This window comes from Carassius carassius, chromosome 6 (genome assembly GCF_963082965.1).
Source record: "Carassius carassius chromosome 6, fCarCar2.1, whole genome shotgun sequence".
Classification (NCBI taxonomy): domain Eukaryota; kingdom Metazoa; phylum Chordata; class Actinopteri; order Cypriniformes; family Cyprinidae; genus Carassius; species Carassius carassius.
Window position 1 is genome coordinate 5,657,010 of NC_081760.1, and position 21,996 is coordinate 5,679,005.

Consider the following 21,996-nt stretch of genomic DNA (forward strand, 5'->3'; position numbering starts at 1 on the left):
TGCATGCATTATTTTGATACAATATAATATAATTGACGGATTTACAATATCTATGCACATAGCACATTTTCAACAGTTCAATTTTCAAGACATTTATAAAAGTAATTATGTATATTTTACTGAGGTAAAAAAAGTCACTTTTTTCTTGATGTTTACCAACGAGGAGATTGTACAGAACAATAAATAAATAAATAAATAAATAAAATAATAATTGTACAGTATATAATTTTTGATTAAAAACACACATCCCCTAAAAACAGAGTTGCTTATTTTGGTTTTAATTGTGTCTGGGTTTTTCTTTTTGATCCTTTAGCCTTGCATTTGTTTACCAAGATTTCCTATACAAAAAAATTAATGATTTGTATGACTGTGAATTGTTTCTCCTGCCCGAGGTCTTGAGACACAAAAAGGAGAACAATAATCTCAGAATGCCTGCTGCATGTGCCTTCATGGATTTGTAATGTTATAATACATAAATATTAATGTTCCATTATATTTTTTATCCAACAGCAGCCAAGAGCTTGTTGAACAAGAAGACAGATGGTGTGAAGGTGGGTTAAATCTATTTGCCATTAATTATTTTTGGCAAAACTACAATGTATAAACAACATGAGTCCTTGGCAATGCTTGAGAATAATCTTGCAGCAGAACATTGTGCATTCTTTATGTTTGTGTTTTTTGTTGGATTTTCCCCCCAGAAATTCTGAGGTTTTTAATTGGATCAGTTTCCAATTTAATTACAATATAGTTAATATATTAGACTGCTGTGTGGCATTTTGATTTCATTGAAATTTCATTTCAATTCCAATTTTCAGGTTTTATTTAGGAAATGGATAAAATTTTGGCAATAAAATTCATATTTGATCTTTCAGTCATTAATAAAAGGTTTAGTTTAGTTAATTCCCTGATTTGCTGAAAATTATATGGAATTACCCATTATTCTCATTTTAATTTTTTCAATGAATGTCAGTTACTTAAATTAAACACTCAGAACGTGTTTTCTGACGTGTAACAAAATCTGATGTTGGTTTGTCTCACAATCCTGTAACTCAAGTCTGTGTTTATCAGATTTTACATACAAATTTAAAGCAATTGGGCAGCTTTCACAAAACATTTTAAAGTCAAGAATGGATATAAATGAATACAATTATAATTATTAATAAAAAGTAAATAATGTGAATTGCCAATCACAAGCCATTTTACATTAATAATGTGAAATTAAGCAGGATATTCAAAAAATATATAATACAAAATATATAATGTCAGAAATTGATTGGATCATGAAAAGTGAATGTCACATACAAGAATAAAGTCTGACCGAGTTTACTAAAGTAATGCCTAAAACGGCTATTTGGTGAACATTAACCAGTAGCCCACTCCAGTGGTGTGTGTGAGCTGCTGCATCATCTTATCATCAGCTCTCTCATGTGAATCAGTTTTTGTCAGTGTATCTGTGTATTTTTTCTATTTGTGTATGCCCCATCACAAAATTCCCCTTTTCCCCCAGTCTTGTGTAATTTTGTAACCTAAGTGTGATGCAGCACACCCCATCAGTGTGATATTTGGTAATATGTGATCTGCTCCTCATCCCACTTGCAGGTTAACAACAAAACCAACCTAGCCAGCAGCCCAAAAGACACAGGCCCCGCTCCAGCACTGGTACCCATGACAACAGTCCTGCACCTGCACGACCTCACCCTGTAGAGCCTCCACCTTTGACCAACAAGCTAGATTTGCTTACCTTTTCATCATAAACACAAAAGTTCTGTTCCAAAACCTAGTGAGCGGCCTTTCTGTCCATTAGCTACGCAGGCAGCTATTTTCTAAGGCAACATCGTAACTGTCAAGCAATCTCATACATGATCAAACACCAAAACAAAATGGCAGTTATTGCATAAAGAAAACACAATTCACATTTATTTCCTACAGATTTGTATGTTAGCATGTTGCTAAGCTAACAATACAATAACAAGAAAACATATAGGCCTTACCAGATGTTGGGTCCACACTGGAAATCAGCTTTACTTGCTTCAAGAGAAACGTTCATGATAGCCGGACACATTGGCATGGTGTCCATAATGGCTGAAGACTGACATAATTTCCATGATGGCCTGGAGACTCTGGTGTGGTGGCCATCTTGTGAAGGGGAAGCATCCTCTACTTCCCCAACAGTGAAAAATGAGCCACTCAGCATTAGAACACAGTCCAAAAACTCAGCCAGTGACTCTCAAGTACCATCATGGATGAGTTTAGATTGATAAAGTTCATTGAGTCCATAACAAAGGAGATCAGTGAGAACTTGGTCTAGGAGGTCAGAGAAGTTAGCAATGTTTAAAAAGTACTGTATGTTTTCATTGATTGATCGATGACCTTGACGCAGGCGGATGATTCTTATGTTGGATCTACGTTGGCTAAGTCTTCTGTCATGAACTGCTCAGAGACATGATGGTAGAGAATCCAAATGCAGTAGTTTATTGAAGGGGTAATCCACAAATGTAATCCAAAGGCAGGCAAAGGTCATACACAAATAGGCAATCCAAAACAACAACAGAGCAAGGGGCTGAGGCAAACGGAGTAATCCAGAAAACAGGCAGAATTACTAGACCAGGAACCAAAATACAGGAGAAACAGATACAAGGCTTATGGTGCATGCATTCAAGTCATGTCAGATACATCGTATTAAACGAGTTAAACGCACATGAACGCCACCACAAAGTCGTAATTATGAGTGGGAAACTCTGAATTTTCTTTGAGCTCCGAGTTTCCAAGTTGGGGGCGTGTCAATGAGAAACATGACAGAATCAATGGATGCAACGTCTGTTGTTGACATAATTTTTTGTTGAAATTGATAGACAGGATTGCAATATAACAATTAATACGTTTGTATGCGATACAGATTAAAGTGGCTTCATAAATTATTGTAAAAAATTTAAAACGCGAAACACACCTGATGCAAATTATTTGCTCTTTATTTTCTATAAGCAGAGTTACAAACCCTGTTGTATTTTCTTGTAATTTATTAAAAGAAGGTACATCGCCATCTTGTGCCAACTAAAGTGACCTGAACACACCCAACATCGTATTTAAGACTTGTCAACTCGTAAGTACAAACTTCCCAGGTGGACTTGAACGCAGCATTAGAAAATGCAGTAAAGACACATACAAGACTTAGCAAACAGTGACTGCGTTTACATGCAGCCAATAACCCGTTCAAAACCGGGATATTAGCAATAACCCGGTCGCGCACGGCCATGTAAACACCGGCAAAAAACCGGATATGCTCATATATTGTACCTGGGGTACCCCTTTTCTAACCCGAATATTTGGTCTTGTAAACGCATTTTGGCATATCCCCATCAAAATGTGTGTTCTGCGCATGTTCCATTCGCAAGGAATCTTGGTCTTTTGAGTAGAGACGGCGCATAAAAAAACCCCGCGTGCAGTATAGAGGCACAGTAGTGTCAAGTGCTGCTGGTGGATCAGTACCAGCGCCAAAGCGCAAACAAAGACTATCGCTATTTGCCTCAAACTAATAATTATCCGCCTGCTGCTGCTGTTGTTGTTGTTGTGTTTGGATACAGGAAGAAGAATCAGAAATGACGCATATTGCGTCTTGTTGTCCGTACGTCCAGACGCTGACCGTGCGTCGCCGTCTACATCGGGATTGGTGACTGATTACACATTCCATGCATACAGGAGTAACTCTCTCTGCTCACGCATGTAAACGGGTTATCCTGAATGTTTCAGAAACCCAAATAGTGACCTTAACCCGACCATAACCCTAATTTTAACAGCATGTAAACGTAGTCAGTGAGAACCAGGCTTATAGGGTGAGTTAATCATGATAATGAGACACAGGTGCAAACAATGAGTGCCGATGAGACATGGCAGAAGATTATGGGGAATGAAGTCTTTGATAGAGTGGCAGAAGTCTTGGATGGATCATGACATTAGGTGAAATAGTGAAATTTGAGACAAGAGATTAGATAGTACTATATTTCATGTTTCAGTACATACATATATTTTAGTTAACATTTATTGTAATTCTAAGATTGGTTTATCTGAAAAGGATATGATGCTGCCTTAGGATTTTACCTAATGTTGTGTCCTAAATTTTGGAACATCTTTCACATTGTTTGTCTTGATTGGCTATCATACTTATGCTAAATGCATCACTTTTATGCCTTAAACTATGTACAGTATTTTTAAGGTACATAAAACCGGTTAAGGCCTTGTTAACTCTATATTTTAAAATAAAGCAAAAAGAAAAGACAATATATGCAAGGAAATCCAAGGGTTTGTCAATCTGGCACTGTTGGTGTGTCATCTACCCAAAGTTCAGAGACCTTGCATGATTTTACTCACCTCTCATGTCACCTTTATGTTATACATGTGCTGTTTTCCATTTGAGCTCTTAGTTCCAGGAAATAGGGTTGTATTCAATCAAATTGTTTTTGAAACATCAAAAGCGGCTCCTACTTGATGTTTTATAATGATATAGTTTCAAGCACAGATATACCATTTCAAGCACAAAATCCATATAACACTTGTGATTTTGCTTGTCATGGTGTCATGGTGTATTGCTGTTAGTCTACTATTTTTGCACATTTGTATATCCCATTTGTTTAAATCTGAATCTCGTGTCTTTCTCTGACAGATGCATAATTCAAGTACTGTTTTGAAGTGCATGGCTTATGTTAGCATTGCTTTGATAGGGTCGAATGCTTGGAGCTCATTGCTGTATGTAATTTGAAATGGTTTGCCTTCCATAATGACGCAGACATGCACGTAAACAAATGTCTCTCAGACTGACGACACTATGACGCACTCGTACTGACACACATATAGACTGTTCCTCTCTCTGACACACATGCACACTCAGAGGGCGATGTTTCTTAGATGACAAGTGTGTGTATGTAATCTTCTCTAATCTGGTGGTGATTAGACAAGACATCATCAATTCTGCTCAGTCCTGCTCAAAGACCACCAGGCTGATTAATTACATTGTATCTGTCAGTGTGTGTGTGTGTGTGTGTAAGTGACCTAGGGATCACCTCATAACAGTGATCCACAGCTTCTTTGTTTTAAAGAAAGAACATATTATATTACAAGAGAAAACTGATCCAAAATCTGTAGAATTTCTAGTGATTTATTTAGCAATTTTCCATAAATCAAACAGCAATCAGATATATTGCAAGTAATATATTTAAAACATGTATACAGTAATATATATCAGTTGTTTTCACTGATATAGAAATTTGCACATTATGCATGTTGAGTGTACAATACTGACTAATACTACTAATAAAGTGTTTTTATTTTTTATGGTTTTGAATTAAGTCTCTTATGCTTATCAAGGCTGCATTTATTTGATCAAAACACAGTAATATTATCCCACATGATGCTTCAGAAATCTTTCTAATATGCTGATTTGGTGCTCAAGAAACATTTCTTATTATCAAGACTGAAATATTAATAATATCCAGTATGTGTGTTTTAGATGGGAGTCCAGACTGCATTATCAGTCACATGCAAGTAATGAGACTATTAGTGATAGCCTTGTTTTGCCATTTGGATTTATTTAGTAGTTTGTTTTTATATATATTTTCTTTAATGCTTGAAAATTTGCAGTTCTATACATGTTGTATCTGGTGCCCAGCCATCATATTCCATTATGCTGTATAAAGCTTCTTTTTCAATACAATTTTTTTTCTTTTTTTCATCATATACAAATAATCATTTTTTTTCACTCCTTTTCACTCTTTCAGGAGCCTCAAACTACCGTGATCCACAACCCAGTGGACAGAAACAAGGTAATATGACGCATTCCTGTTAGCAGCGGTGAATCAAAAATAGAAACACCATAAATGTGAACACTGTGTCTGGTGTCCATTCTCAAAGTGATTCACAAGTATTCTTTCATATTTCCGCAGGAGTCTACAGAGAGTGCCAACACAACCATCGAAGACGAGGACATTAAAGGTAAAGCTTGGCTTCTCCCTGCCTGTTGACGTGCCGTTTTTTTTGCTGTTTTCCCTCCTCAATATGTCTTCCATCTGTGCTTCTCCTCAATCATATGTACTCTTTCTTGTTTATTTTCCCAACCGAATTTGTACTGCCTGTTGCTGCCATTCTCCCCTCCCTTTCATCCCTTGTTTGTTTCCCCGCATAAGGGTGTCTGTTTCAGTATTTCTTGTCGAGTGTGCTATTTGAAATGTCTTCTTTTTCGTTTTGTCCTGCTCCTGTTGTTTCTTCCTCTCATCGGTTCAATGTACAGCCAGGCGCTTTGGAAACCTCAGCATTAATTCAATCTGGCAATCCGCGGGCCACCCGCATAACTCCGAGCCCAAGCAGGCGCCCAACTCCTCGGTGCAGAGTAAGTCTGTAATGGGCAGGAGACAAAATCACCCCGTCCTCCCCTAACGTCGGTCAAATGTTTCGAACCCCTCTTGTATGAACGAGAGGCCCCTCAACAGCTCAGATCTGCCCTTTTAAGGATATTCTTGAAGTCCAAACTTCATTCATCATCAATTCTCCAAATGTTTTAATCCATCCAGCTGCTTCTATCAGACACACGTTTGTGTCTGTCTATTCTTCACGGACTGTGCATTTAAGGCCAAGAAAATAATAAATCACAATAGCTTTACTAAAAATAAAACATCAACTTCTAATTTGGATTAGCTTTAAAAATGTGGTTTTAAAGAAAACACTCCAGTCTATGAAGGAGAGGGAGATATAGATGCGTGCAGCATGTGTTAGAAAGGCTTGATGGATTAAAAGCGAATCTCTGAATCAATAGAGAGATGCTCAAGTAAATGGGAAATCAGGTTTTAATATGTAAGTACCAGAACGTTCTTTCAAATGTGCTCTTCTCACACCCTCTCACCGTCTCAAATTCTCTCCCTTCTTTTGCCTTTAGCACTCTTCATTCTTGCCAGAAAACCACCTGACTGCCTTTTAGCTCTCTATAGGTGCTTGAGGCCTTCCGGTTGCACCACTAACAAACCTCTTCTTACTGAAAAGACTGTTCAGTTGACCTTTTGTCCCTGTGTCCTAGGACTAGATTCTGCATTATCCTGTATTGCACCTAACATTCCTAAAATGGAGAGATCCACTGCACTAGGAGTGTACTTGCTCCGGTATCCCATCCTGCTCCATGCCTGAGAGCCTGATGTTTGCTCCTTCTGTTTAAAATCTCTCCCCCCTTCCCACCAATCCAACCAAAAAAAAAGTTGATTTATTTGTGTATTTTCAAACAAATAGAATCACTTTGGATTTGTTTAAGCTCAGTAATATGGAATGGACCAAAACCAGTATTGAAAGGACAATACGCTGTTTTTCAACGTCAGATTCTGTTTGCACTTTATGTTCACATGACCATTAGACAAAATGCATTTTGTCTAAATTCTGTGCTTCACATGATGAAAAAGTATTTGTTGTTTTAGGGCTGTCAATAGATAAAAAATATTAATTGAATTACATACATGGTATGCGGATTTGTCCATCAAATAAATTGCAATAAATGTATGCCTAAATATTTTATCAGAATTTTTTTTTTAATTCAAAGATATTTCATTATTGTGAAAGCTTCGATTTGAGATAAGACAACTTGATTTAGAAATTAATGTTTAAATTTTAATACTTAATTAATCGCACTTTAACAGTGGGATTGACTGCCCTGATTCTTTTATTGTTGTCATTTTTTGTCATGGCTTTTAAACAAAAAAAAAAAAACTCTGATGTCTTATGAAACACAGAGGAGAATGATGCTAACAGCGACATTATGCTGAATAATGAAAATGATGTTGAAAAAAGGCCCCATGTTACAAAGCATGTCCATTGTAAGAGAAATCAAGCATTAGATGGAATGCTTTTCTGAAGAAAAGTAAAGTCCTCTTTTTCTCATTTGAAAGCCACAAACCCTTTTCCATCTCATTTGTCATTCAGTGCCTTCCGGGCGAAAGACATCAGCTAGCAGACGTATCCATTCCTTTTTTTCTTTTCATCTATTAATTTGCAGACACCATAAACTCAGTGCTGGAGAATGAGTGATTTAATGAAATAATGAATATTTCACATGAAATGAACTGTTAAATACTAAAAGTACAAAGTACATTTAACGTCTTTTTGCCCGGTGGGCTGGAGTTATTATGTCATCATCAGTAGACATAGATACATTGCACTAGTTTTATTTGGTGCTTTCATAAGAAATTGTCTTTTTGACCAATTATGAGCCATCTCTTTGCTGTCCCTTAGCTTGCCAAGTTATCAATAAAGGTAAATTTAAACTTTGATACTTTGAATGAAAGTGTTGCCTGTGATTTTCCACCAGTAAACACTGCTCATTCTGAAACTCATCGTAGAGCACTAGGAGTTCTTTTGGGTGCCCTTTGTTTATCAAGTGTCAAAATTGCCTCTTGTTAATAATACAGTAAACAGAGCAACTACTACTAGATTGTGCATAGTCATTATATCAAATTCACACAACCTCGGTGGAAGCCAATTAGGGCTGGGCGATATAACCTTTTATAAAATCTTATATAAAATCAATAAATCAATAAAATTCGTTCAATTTTTTTTTTCTTACTTAGGCAGGTTTCCCCACACTGTTTTTCACAAAAAAAAAAAAAACACAAGAAAATGAATGTATATTTTATTTAAATGCATCATTACCTGCATTTATTATGCAGTTCATATACTTCAGTGAACATGCCCGACGCAAAAGAATCGTTGAATCAGTTTCGAATTGATTCACTGAAATGTGCAATTTGATCTGATTCATTGCAATGAATCAAACTTATCACCTCTGTCAACATTTTGTACATTACTAAACGTTAGTGAAGTTTAAATCAGAATGCCATTAAAACACTCTCATATTCATAAAAAAGAACTCTCAGAAAAAAAGTACAAAAGTAAAACATTCTTTTATTTACACTTTAGCTACTAATATATACGCTTTAGGTACAAATATGTATAATTTAGTGATAAATCATGTAAATAGATGTATCTTTTAGATTGTGTACCGTAGGGTACAGTCTCAGTGACAGCTTTGTACCTTGTTTTTCCTGAGAGTGCAGACAAAAAAGGATTCTAATCACAAACTCTCTATCAGTAATAATTAAGGTATTTATGAATCATTGCAAGTGTTCTATATATCGCCCATCCCTGAAGCTATCTAATACCTGCAAAGACAGAAGCTATAAAGGTGCACTGTAAATTTTGTCTGGTGCTTTCTAAACAAAGGTTTGCATTTTGTGGATTGCATAAATTCAGAAATGAGTTGGGATGTTGACTGATCATTTTGATTCTCAGGCCATGAGGGTGTCTGACTCACACGCTAGACATCTCTGTGTGTTTCAGCTCGAAAGCAGGAGATCATAAAGGTGACCGAACAGCTGATTGAATCCATCAACAACGGAGACTTTGAGGCTTACGCGTGAGTGAACGCACAAACCTGTCGCCATGACAACCTTAGCCCCTCTTAAGAACACTAATGCATTGCTTTTATTTTCTCTTGATTACTGAGATTATATTTAATGGTATGCTCCATCTATATTTAAAACCAAGCCTCACTATATAAAAGCTTCAGAAGCTTTTAGACAAATTTGAATGCTTTTGGACTAACGTCTGCACACAAATTAAGACATTTTTAGCTTCACTTTCTACTCTTTTTCTCACAGAAAGATTTGTGATCCTGGCCTTACTTCCTTTGAGCCAGAAGCTTTGGGAAATCTGGTGGAGGGGCATGACTTCCACCGGTTCTACTTTGAGAACGGTATTTAGATCGATAACATTTCAATCTTGATGAGTTGTGATTACAACAGTATTTTGATCGTCGTATTTCTGTCATCTCCTTTAGCACTTTCCAAAGGTAATAAACCTGTACACACTATCTTGCTGAACCCCCATGTGCACCTGATCGGAGAGGATGCGGCATGTATCGCGTACATCCGTCTGACCCAGTACATGGACGGCAGTGGGATGCCACGCACCATGCAGTCAGAGGAGACCCGTGTCTGGCACCGTCGAGATGGCAAGTGGCTAAACATACACTTCCATCGCTCTGGAGCACCCAGCGTGCCCATCAAGTAAGACTCATAGAGCATCTCTACTGTTTAATGTTTATGATAATGATAAAGATCACAAAAGGGTCATTCAAAGGAAAATGCATGAAAAGCTTTATATCATTTCATTTGAACACATTTCTGCGGAGTCTGACCTCTCAAGAAATCCAACATTTGAAATACTTGTACTTTTATTTGGTAAGGATGCATTTTGAGGATGCAAAGGATGCAAATTGATCGTAAGTGAGTGTAAAAGGTCTCTATTTTAAATAAATGCAGTGTTCTTCTGAACCTTCTGTTCATCAAAGAATCTTGAAAACAAATGATCACGATTTCCACAAAAATAAAAATTTCATCATTGATAATAATGGAAAAAGTTTGTTGAGCACCAAATATGCATATTATAATTATTTCTGAAGGATCGCGTGACACGTGACTCCTGCTGATAATTCAGCTTTGCATTACAGGAATAAAACAATTACATTTTTAAAATATATTAAAATAGAAACCAGTTATTTTAATTTGCAATAATAATTTACACAATATTAAATTTTCTTTGTCAAATAAATAAATGAAATAATTAAAAAAAATAAAAAAAATCTTACCAACCATTTTTAATGGTAGTGTATATTTGAAATAATGGCCTGGATGTTGTAACCTGTTATTATTCCTAGTGGCCTAGTGCTGAAGAAAGGATACATTAACATGACTTCATAATTTAGAGGAATTTGTTCATTGTAATTTAATATCATGCTTATTTCTAAATGTTATTGATGTGTTTTTGTTTGTGTGTATATTTTGTAGTTAATTGGAATATTAGGCTTCAATTTTTTCCAACTGAGGAGAAACCATCAGCAAAAACCCAACTGTCTGTCAGTCAAGCTGGAGGCGTGTCTCCTAAGCCACACCCGCGTTCCAACAACCAGCCCATCTCCCCTCTCCCCTCCCCCAACGAAGGTCATTTACATATTACCGCACATGGACCAGAGAATTCCAGAGGTCATCACTTACACCAAAACCTGAGGGCCATTCGCATATATGGACAGTATTTTTTTTTAACATTTTCTTTTCTGTTTCATTTTTTAAGCTGTTTTGGTATGCATTTTAAATGTAAAGATATGTAAAGATAATCACCTTTCCCCAAGTCTGTACTGTATTTTTATGTCTATTTATGTGTGTGCAATATATCAAATTTTGAAAGATAAGAATGTTAATATTGAGCTTGCTATTGTTCTGGTGATGCACATATGTCGTGATCGTTCAGATAAAAAATGATAAAATAAATATCTTTTATTTTTTATTTAAAAAAAAAAAAAAAAAAAAAACCTTTAAGAAACTTTTAAAAACACATACTTTAAATTCTGGCTTATGGTAAAATTTATATATATATATATATATATATATATATATATATATATATATATATATATATATATATATATTAGTAAATGCTGTCAAAAAGCTTTGTTTATATTCGCTAGCTTACAATGTTTGGCTGATTTACTTGATTTAAGAGAACTGCAGAATACTGATATGGACTGTATGTTTACCTTTATGTCATAGAATATGAGAAAAAAGAACAGATATCAAAGAGAATGTAGCATATATGATACATGAAACATTGACAAGCATAGGGTAATGCATTTTTGAAAGACCATGCTGTTTTTTTTTGCTCTTGTTTATGTGTAATTCATGGATTTAACCATTCATGGTTATTTCTTTCAATATCATAAGGATCTGATATGGTAATGATGGCAATGATGACAGCGTTTATCATCATTATGACCCAACATATCTAGAAGTATCACGCTACCTTCAGACCTATGTAGCTTAATTTTCCTATATCGAGTGGCTGTAAAAATATTATCCTTTCACTTTATATCATGGCTGTATGAGAAAAGCAAATATAAGTAGCTTATGAGAAACTACATGTATTATTTTCACACATATTTGTGCATTTCACTTATCCTGACATTATTTTCGCCCATGGCAAGAAGAGCGAAAGTGAGCCGAGACTGATTTACAAGCATGCACACTGCCCTTAGTGGCGACTCAGTGTCTGTGCGCCACTCAATTGGAAGCTGATGTCATAGAAGGTGATGTCACAATGGATTGGTCTTCCTTGAGGAAAAACCTCACCACTACTGGACTATGCCAACACCATGCTTTCCGTTTTCTCCGTGTTCCCTTTTCTCTTCTTAAAGACATTTTCTCTGCTGATACTTACAGAACCTCAATGCCAATATGAGGATGTTAACTACATAATTTGTTGCCATGGTGGCGCTAGCAAATCAACATATTTAATAAAAAATTCAATAAATGTGTGATATGTACTGTATGCATGATGTCATGTTTCAAATTTCTCTTTAAATCCAACCATAAAATAACGACCATAAAGTGACACTTACACACTTTTATTCTCGTTCAGCCATATACACACACTGCAGCCAAGGTATAGTGTTTAAATGTCTTTTTTAAAAGTCATATAGTAAACTAATACATGCCTTTAAGGATAGATATTTATGTACTATATATATGCATATTCTTATCTCCACAGACATAGAATGCGGTTTCAGTAAATCAAACGTGGGCCAGTCACAGTGAAAGTAGTAGCAGTGTTTAACTTTATGACACTGTTCAGTTTAGAGGATGACTTTTAATGCTGTTCCAGGGCCAGTTTCCCAAACCCAAATTATAATAAGGGGGGAAAAAAGCATACAGTAGCTGACCTCAGATCAGCAGGAAAAAAACTACTTCTGCTAACACCGCTGTATTAATCTGCATTTAAAAAGGAAAAGTTATTTGAATATTACAACTTCCCAACATTCTGTACTGAAGCCAACCTGCTATTTGAACCGTAAAGAGAATATTCCCACTTATGTTTAATGAAAACACACAAAGTATCTAAATGAAATGCATAAAAATAAAACACTCTTTAAAAATAAAAAAATACATCCCTTATCCTCACTTCCGAAACAGTAACATCTTTTTAAAAGCGATCACCATCACAAATACCTCAGAGCAAGATTCCTCATCACATACTGATATTGAGCAATATGTACAGAACAAAATCAATATAATTTGAAAAGAAAAATCACATTTTTACAAACACTCAAACACACATACTCAAAGAAAATTCTAAATTCATAAAGTTACAAATAGAATCATATGTATAACTTATGTATAACTGATCACATGAATTTTATTCTACCTTCCTGAGTCCCTTTTTAAATGCTTGCTAAATTAACTTTAAACCATAAGCCGCATGTTAATTTGTTCTATTGCAACAAAAAGCTCTACTGAGATGTCATGATAATGATGATAATGATAGAACTGCTACAGATCACAGACACAAAGAGAGGGTTGAGAGGAAAGAGATAGTCGTCTAACCATAGAAAGAGTCTGTTATTAATAAGTGACTGCAGCTAGCTAAGCATGCCTGCTATTATCCTTACAGTTGGCTAATGTGATCTACAGTCATTTTAAAAATGCATATTATATATACTCTCCATGGACAGAATACACAGACACACAATATCCCAACAGCTGATAAAGAAGGCAAGAAGATTTCAGACATCTCAACCATTGAGATCAAAAGAGCATGGCATTATGTGGCGATATAATGCAACGATATTCAAAAGTTGTGGTAGGCAGTGCAGTACAGGTTCTGTTAGTTCAAGCTTAAATGTTCTGAGTATGAACAACCAGGACTTTTTTTTTCTGTTTTGATAAAACTTTTTTTTGGTTATTGTGATTTCTTTTGTTTGTGTGTTTGTGTTCATTATTTCATTAGTATTATAATTGAGGGATTAGGAAAGGAAAGGAAGGAAAGGAAAGGACACCAGTTGGTCACATTGAAAGACAAACAGATAAACAATTCTGGTAAACTGTGGAAAATAAGGAGAGAGAAAATATTGTCTGTTGACTTAAACTTGGTGGACATCCAGCTTGACTGGTCAGGAAGACTGGAAGTGGCAGGAGTGAAGTGCACTCTGGGATTGCATGAGCATGGTGCATAGGAGTGGTAAGGAGGGTGGACAGACTCAAAGAGAGGAGCGATGCAGATAGGGAGAGGAAAATGAGGGGGAAACTATCACTCAAACTTCTCTTCAGCTTCCTCCTTCTATTCCTCTCAGTCGTTTTGGGCACAGTAGTGGTGAATGAGGTGATGGAGGTGATGCTGTAGGTTGTCATGGGGCTCAGACTGATCGTCTATCTGCTCCACGCACACCCGCTTCTGTCCCCCAGCATTCCTCTCTACTGAACTCCTGTGGGTTCTAGACTTCTGCATCCTCGTCCTGTGAGTGAGATGAAATAAAGAAAGAGGGCAGAAATCAATGCTTTTCTGTCCTTCCAAAAGGTTTCAAGAGAAAAAAAACATGAAAATACCATAGTACTTTTTTTAAGTGTAAATTCAGATTTCTTATAGGAAACAGGAAGAAAACATTTTATTAGAAAAAATTAAAATGTAAAGACATGCTTTGTTAATAAATATACACACATCACTGCAAACATAGAAGTTCTAAACTCCCTATAAAATCCCAAAACAAAATTTGGATCAGTTTTTTTTTTTAAAGAAATTAATTAATTAATAAAGAAATTACTTTTAGCAATTAAAAGATGCATTTTAATTAATCAAGATTTACAGTAAAGCATTGTACATATTTTACACTATATACATATATATATATATATATATATATATATATATATATATATATATATATATATATATATATATATATATACATATATATATATATATATATATATATATATATATATATATATATATATATGTTTATATATATATATATATATATATATATATATATATATATATATATATATATATATATATATATATATATATATATATATATAATATATATGTGTGTGTGTGTGTATATATAAAATTCTATTTCAACTAAATTCTGTTCTTTTGAATTTTCTATTTGTGGAAGAATCGTGGACTTTTTTTTCAACGGACAATAATAAGAAATGTTTCTTGAGCACTAAGTCAGCATTTCAGAGTGATTTCTAAAGGACCATGCGACACTAAAGACTGGAGTAATGTCTGCTGAATATTCAGCACTGCCATCACAGGAGTAATACAAAATAAAGTAATTTTAAATTGCAATAGTATTTCACAATATTAATGCTTTTTCTGTTTATTTCATCAAATAAATGCACCCTTAGTGAGCATAAGAGACTTCATTTAAAACAAACTTTTTACTGACACCACACTTTTTGAACATAGTGTAAAGATTTTTTCCCCTTCTACTTGCCCCCCATATACACACTGTCACACTAATATACACACAAACGCCATGCCATGTCTCTCAAACCTCCTGATCACAGATCCATCAGGCTGCTGTATTTCCTGTTCTACCACTTGAGGGATCTGAACCTTTCTAAAACCTCCAAAGTAGCTTAGAGCCTGAGGGAATGAGGCAAAAATCTTTATTTCTAAGATGATCATGACAAAATCTTATATTTCTAAGATGATCATGAATGCTTTAATACTATATTTTGAACAGTTAGGCATGAATTCACAGTAAACATTGTAATCACATGCAATGTGGTGAAATCATGTTCAGTTTAGGCATCCAGTCATCATCCTAGAAATGTAAACAATTTGCTCTATTTGTCTTTTCTTCTGTCAGTCTGATTTTAATGATATTATAATAGTCAGAACAGATGTGTGTAACATATCAAGGTGATAATCTGGCACAAACTATGATAGAACTTTTGGCTAGAATAAATAAATATTATGGGCATAATGCTACAACAGAGGTAACTCTAGAATGTAAAATCTGATGTTGTAGAAATGTCAGGAATGACTGCTGTGCTGGGCAGCTCACCTGGGTGAAGTCATCCCGGGCAGAGGGCAGGTCCGTGGTTAGGAGAGGATCTCCCTCGTGCTTTGCCAGCTGTTCTCCATGTGTTATTGTCGTCTGGACCACCTGTCTGACCTCTTGGCCTACAGCAGATTCCCCCTTTGAAGCTAACATGCGATCTTTCTCATGGAAAGTCACCTGAAATAAAACAAAAGACATTTAGCAAAACTTTAAAATAGCCATATCTTTGAGTTAAGAGATTACATTAAATATAGATTAAGCTGATTTAGTTTCATTAATTTTATTACATGATTAAATAAGCAAAGCATTACACACCTCTGTCTGATGACCTTCACTCTTCAGTACTGTCCTCTTTATTACTTTCGAGTATCCGTCCCCTGGTGCCACGCTGATAGGCTGCTGGGTGGAGCCCTCCACCCTCACCTGCTCTGTCTCCACCCCATCAGATGAGACACATCGTCGAATGACCTTCCTGGTAACCTGAGAATGTGAGAGAGTGAGGTAAACATGTCTGATTGGATATGATGTATTTGTTGGTTGAATGGATGACAGGATGAATGGATGGAAGGATGGATGACTGGTAGTTGACATAATCGCAAAGTTACTTATAGGTGGTAAAAACTCTAGAAGTCGACAATTAAAAAGTGCTTCCAAAAATGGATGGATTAAAGGAAGGATGGACTACAAGATGGATAAATGGTAGATGGATGGATTAAAGGATGGATGAATGGATGCGCGAATACTGCAAATCTTAGATGTTTACCTTCTTCACAACCAAGTTTCCCTGTGCATCTGTGTACTGCTCTTCTGTTACAGACTCTGGAGGAACATCTGGAACATCATCACCCTGTAGAAGAAATCAGACACTTAATCAATACATGTCAATGGCTAAAGCAGTGTTTACCCTAACAGGAAACAGCTGCCCCAGCTTGGATAAAGGTTAGGGTTAGCATAAGAAGAAGAATAAAGAAATAATATTGAAAATATTGATCCAATATAAAAAAGCGTACACTTCGTGTAGAAGTTGTCCATTTTAGGGGTGATCAAGGGTCAATAACTCTAGAAATATATGATATGGGATGTATTCTTAGTTTAAAAAGGACAACTTGTACAAACCATTGAGAAGCAGGGAGGTTAAGTCACAGCTGAAAATGCAGGATTTTAAAATCGAGTCAGTTTCCAAAAAAAATCATAAAGTTGCATGAAAAACCATCACATAGCATTTTGGTAATAGGTTATTCAGTAAGCCCACGCCAAAGTTATACACAAAATGTATGCTAAGAAACACCACAGTAGCTTTCACACTGAACCTCCAAAATGGAGCAAGCAATCTACAGTCACAGATATACCTGAATAATTACTCTCCTTCGCACAACTCTGGTGGTCAGCACATCCTCATCAGAGCTATCTGACAGCACACCTAATGCCTCGTCAATCTCCTAACCACTCATTATGTATGAAAAATCATGCAATAATATAAGACTGAAATATATAAAATGTAAAAAATAAATACATTTGACAAATGCAATGCCCACTCTGCTAAAATGCCATAAGACTAAACATTATTAGAATCAGACGATCAAATATCAATAAGACAAATGGCAATTTTTTTTTTTTTAACAACAGAAGAGGCAATAAAAAAAATGTTAACTTGACACAATATACATTTTTTTAAACATGTTTATTGTATAAAACACTTGTGTGGTAAGAAATTTACTTCAAAACAAAAAGCATTCAGATGCTTAGTTGTTAGTATAAATATCTATAAAAATCAAAAACAACTCTTAATTGATATACAGTATATTACGATATAGTTATTACTTACAAAATCCTGCATATTTAGTGTATGACCTTACAATGTCATAAATGTAGTACATGCATAAGCAATATTGGAACAAGCTAATAGCGATTTTGATGGTGTTAAGGCATGAATGTGAAATGATTGTTTTTTTTTGTTTTTTTTTGATTAAGCAAAGGTTTTCAGGTTTTAAAATCCACCTAATTAGTGAAAATGTTAATTCAAAGAAACCAAACACCATCCCTTCAGCAAACTCAGTCAGCGGGAAATAGATTAGGGTAGCTCAGAGAAGAATGGATGGAGAGGGGAGGTCATGCTGAGGATGCTTACCCTCCTCAGATCATCATCATCATTATACTCAGCCTCTCCTCGAGGAGGAAGCTCCTGAGGAGTTCGTGTAGAAGATTCCAGACTTTTCAGCTGACATGGAAAGTAAACATCTTTCTCCTCTTCATCATCATTGGGTTCGTGGATGATGTGAGAATCCTCAAATTCTTCACTGTCTGATGACCTGATTGACCAACAAGGGTTCTCATTGGATGGCATATATCCTGAAGGACTTCTGACATTTGGTTGTTGTTGTAATTCATGAACAGTCAACCTTAAGACTTCATCACTCAGCGCCATTGTGCCTTTCAGAGGTTCCTCTTCTGCTTCAGAATTGTCTGAAATGGTCTGCTTGCAGTCGAAAAAAGCCTCAAGGTCAGAGTCATCATGTTGTTGATCAATGCTTAGTAAATCTTTGTGTTTTGGTTTTTCAACTTTGCCAGGTTTTGGCAAATCAGTGATTTCTATTTCAATATTTTCATTAGATTTGGGAGACTCAGTTGATGTTTCTTCAACTGTTGATTGTAGTTCTCCTGTGAATGAGTCTTGGGATACATCAAGAATTAATGAAACACTCACCTCAGAGCTGAGAGTTTTATCAGATAATGGCTGTTCTGGTTGAACTGCTTTCTTAAGTTCCGCAAGCACTGAATTCATGCTGATTATCAAGGGTTCTGAAGAGTCAGAAAGACAACGGGCAGAGTGCTTTTCCTCTGATTTTTGGGATGTTGCACCAGATATAACTGAGTCTGACAGTAGTCGTTTGGAATCTTTGGTAGTTAAGGCCTTCTCCCTGCCATCTTGAGAGAGAGCTAGTCCTGCCTCCTGGGACACAGGTTCCTTAAGCGCTGGATTCATGTTCATAGGGAGCATCAAGGGTTCAGAGGACTCTGAGAGACACCGGTTAATATGCTTTTCTTCTGACTGTTCGGCTGCACTACAGATTATTGACTCAGACAGAAGTCGTCTTAAACCTTTGGATACCACAGCCTCCTGTGAAATAGTTGCTGACTCAAGTTCAGAAAACTTCTCCCTGAAGTCAAAATGTTGACAAGTTATGACTGTTTCTGGTGTTTGTGGACTAAGGTCAGAGTAACAGAAAGGTGAAGATTCACTCAGCTGTTCAGTTTCACTTTGAATCCACATATTTGGGTCAGTCTCAGATTGGGAGAAAAGTTCTTTTTTAAAGCCATGACTGTAATCTATGAGAGGTTCAGTGGTTAAATCCAACTGTGTGCATACTTTTCCCTTCTCAGGACAATATTCATCTTCCTCATCTTCACAATGGACCCCTAATGTTTCTGGCTTTTGCTCTGGAGACTCTAATAGTTGCAGATGTGGTTCATGTTCATGGGAATCAGTTTGTTGGTCTATCCTATGATCAACTTCAGGCTCTGAAGGTTGCTGTGGGGTGGTTTTGTTATTACATTGTTCTTGGTTTAAAACTGTAATCTCATGATGGGTAGATGATTGCAGTGATGCAGAGTCAATTGTAGGAGAGGACTCAACATGATTTTTTTCTACTACTATATGGCTTTGCAATGATGGCACTGGATCCAAATCACCAAGCATTTCTGGGATAAGAAAGACCTGATCTGATTCCGGAGAGACCTTAATGAGGTCTGGAGTCACTCTTGAAACACCTGGATTCACCTCAACACTGTGTGAGACAGCTTCATCAGCCTCCCTTACAAGAGCATAAGGGGAAAATGAAGGACTAATATTTTGTCCTATTATTTGATCGCTCACAGGAACTAATATATCAACTTCAGATAGTTTGCTTTCATGACATGGAGACGACTGCATGGTGTCTGAAGTTTCATCAGATTCAACGAGATGTGCCTCTAATGATTTTTCATTGCTTTCTAAATCACTTTTTTCGTATACAGGTGACACTTGATCAAGACACACAGAACTTTCATCTTGATACTTTTCTTCTTGGAGTTGAGTTTCTTCTTGACTCACTGATGAAGTGTTTTGAAGTAGGTCAGGTACTTTGTGTTCAGGTTCAACTGTTGACAAAACAACTGAATATTCACCTGAAGAAAATCTCGCATTAGATACCTGACAGGAATCAAAGATATTCTGAGATGCCTTTGTTGATTGTTGGTGGAATTCTGACTGAGTCTTCACATTGATTGGTGATGAAGAGAGACAAACATTTTCATGGTCTGAAACTTCACACTGAACTTGATTATCCTCCTCAGATTCTGCAGAAACCTATGGGATAAATTATATGAGGTATGGAAAAGTGTGACAAGGGCAAAGAGATGATATTCAAGGGATACTTACAACCAGTGAGAGACAAACCCAAACAGCACATGCGATGATCATGGGTACAGTCTGTACTGGGCTTGAGACATTTGGGACATGACCCTCTGATTAAGTTTTAAATGCACAATGCTATGAACTTACTTCTTCATCTGCGGCTTCCTTTGTGGATTCTTTTTTGACCTCTTGAAACAGCCATGGATTGGTGAAGCTGTCCCTAGGAGACATTGAGAGTGGAAAGTGAATGGCCAGGTGGTGTACTACCAGAAGACTGATTAACTGAATGCTTCTGATAATGTAAACGTTACTTTAAATGTCATTTCAAGTATGTCAATCTATGTATCACTCACTGATTGATCTCCAATTCTTCAATCATATCCCCATGAATGCTCTCTGAATGGACGTTTCCCATTGTTTCAGCCCATGAGGGAATTTCAAGGAGCGAGGCCACAGACAAGTCTTCTTCTGACACAGCTGGAGGATGCCTGTGTGAAGTCTCCATTCTCTGAACCACACGAACACTGTCACCATCCTCTTGGACTGAGGAGAGAGCTACAAAAGACAAAAACATTCACTCTGACGGTGTAAAGACTTTGACTCCATGGCTTGTTTTTAGGATTTATATCTTGTGTTTTAGATCTATATGCAAAACAAGAACATGCTTAATTCATTGCCCTACCTTCACTGTGGTCCAGGGTCCTTTCAATCTCTGCATATGTTCTTGAGGTTTGCTCGTGGATTGACCTGTGCATTTGAATCTCGATAAGATGGACAATGTCCATGCGATTTATTTTAGTGAGTCTTTTAATCAACGTATCTTCTGTGGAATGTAAAACATAATCAGAATCTATTATTTAAAATGTACTTCTCATTTGAATTCTTTTACACATTCTAATATTTCAACTGGACTGTAAAACAAGTAAATGAGAACAGGGCTTACCAGTTGCATGCTTTCCTTCTCTCTCTACCCAGTGCTGTAAAAGAGCATGACTCTGCTCTTGTAGTGAATTCGGTTTTTCAGTGCGCACTCGCTGAATCTCATCTTCATTAAACTCCAACTCTTTGGCCAGCTCTAAAATAGATTAGTATATACAGTATGTTGTTAAAAAAGATACATATAGACTTATGCATTTATCCACCAGGATGCTAGAGTTGCCTGATCTGTTGCTACAGTGTTGCTATGGTATTCTGGGTGGCTTTTAGTATGCTGTTATGAGGTTACTAGGATGCTCTGAGGGGTTCCTAGGGTGTTAACCACCCCAAACCCTTTTTTTCATACTCACCTGTCCAGCTAAAACCTAGAAGGTCAGCAATGATGGCCAAAGTCTCTTCTTTCCTATCTGCATCATCATGCCAATCCACTGTAAACATCAGTCAAAGTATTTATAATTAATACTTAATGAAATGCATTCAAACACACACACACCAAAAAAAAAAAAAAAAAAAAAAAAACAATTATCTGCTATATAACCTACTTGGATTAGTGAACTATTTACTGACTCTGTATTATGGGATGTGCACTAAAGACATTTGAGATATTATGCAAATATGTGAGTGGAGTTTAAGTCTTTATCTCTTGTAAATCGCTTAAAAATTCATTTAAACTTCTAAAGGTGGCAACAAAAATGCTAACTGAAGCTAGGTTGCTGTAGTTTTACATAGAATAGAATAATAG

General features: G+C 36.2%; 2 protein-coding genes across 7 annotated transcripts in view; one reads left to right on the plus strand and one right to left on the minus strand.

The window, feature by feature from the left end:
* Nucleotides 1–11,354, plus strand: part of LOC132142279 (calcium/calmodulin-dependent protein kinase type II delta 2 chain-like) — a 29,932-nt gene extending 18,578 nt beyond the window's left edge. The window contains exons 13-22 of one of the 6 annotated variants that reach the window (XM_059552030.1): nt 514–551; nt 1,600–1,659; nt 5,769–5,813; nt 5,934–5,982; nt 6,278–6,376; nt 8,257–8,277; nt 9,361–9,436; nt 9,681–9,775; nt 9,860–10,088; nt 10,869–11,354. In XM_059552030.1, coding sequence (XP_059408013.1) covers nt 514–551; nt 1,600–1,659; nt 5,769–5,813; nt 5,934–5,982; nt 6,278–6,376; nt 8,257–8,277; nt 9,361–9,436; nt 9,681–9,775; nt 9,860–10,088; nt 10,869–10,872 — 716 coding nt within the window. In that variant the 3' untranslated portion in view covers nt 10,873–11,354. Of the gene's footprint in view, nt 1–510; nt 552–1,599; nt 1,660–5,768; nt 5,814–5,933; nt 5,983–6,277; nt 6,377–8,256; nt 8,278–9,360; nt 9,437–9,680; nt 9,776–9,859; nt 10,093–10,868 lie in introns of those variants that run through there. The other 5 variants (XM_059552027.1, XM_059552028.1, XM_059552031.1 and 2 more) reach the window with 5 other exon arrangements.
* Nucleotides 11,355–12,462: 1,108 nt separating this feature from the next.
* Nucleotides 12,463–21,996, minus strand: part of LOC132142281 (ankyrin-2-like) — a 54,272-nt gene continuing 44,738 nt past the window's right edge. The window contains exons 41-52 of the mRNA XM_059552035.1: nt 21,605–21,682; nt 21,262–21,393; nt 21,001–21,141; nt 20,672–20,873; nt 20,466–20,538; nt 18,054–20,270; nt 17,275–17,364; nt 16,689–16,772; nt 16,241–16,405; nt 15,929–16,102; nt 15,413–15,504; nt 12,463–14,362 (exon numbers count right to left, since the gene is read on the minus strand). Of these exons, the coding sequence (XP_059408018.1) occupies nt 14,197–14,362; nt 15,413–15,504; nt 15,929–16,102; nt 16,241–16,405; nt 16,689–16,772; nt 17,275–17,364; nt 18,054–20,270; nt 20,466–20,538; nt 20,672–20,873; nt 21,001–21,141; nt 21,262–21,393; nt 21,605–21,682 (3,614 nt within the window). The 3' untranslated portion in view covers nt 12,463–14,196. The remainder of the gene's footprint in view (nt 14,363–15,412; nt 15,505–15,928; nt 16,103–16,240; nt 16,406–16,688; nt 16,773–17,274; nt 17,365–18,053; nt 20,271–20,465; nt 20,539–20,671; nt 20,874–21,000; nt 21,142–21,261; nt 21,394–21,604; nt 21,683–21,996) is intronic.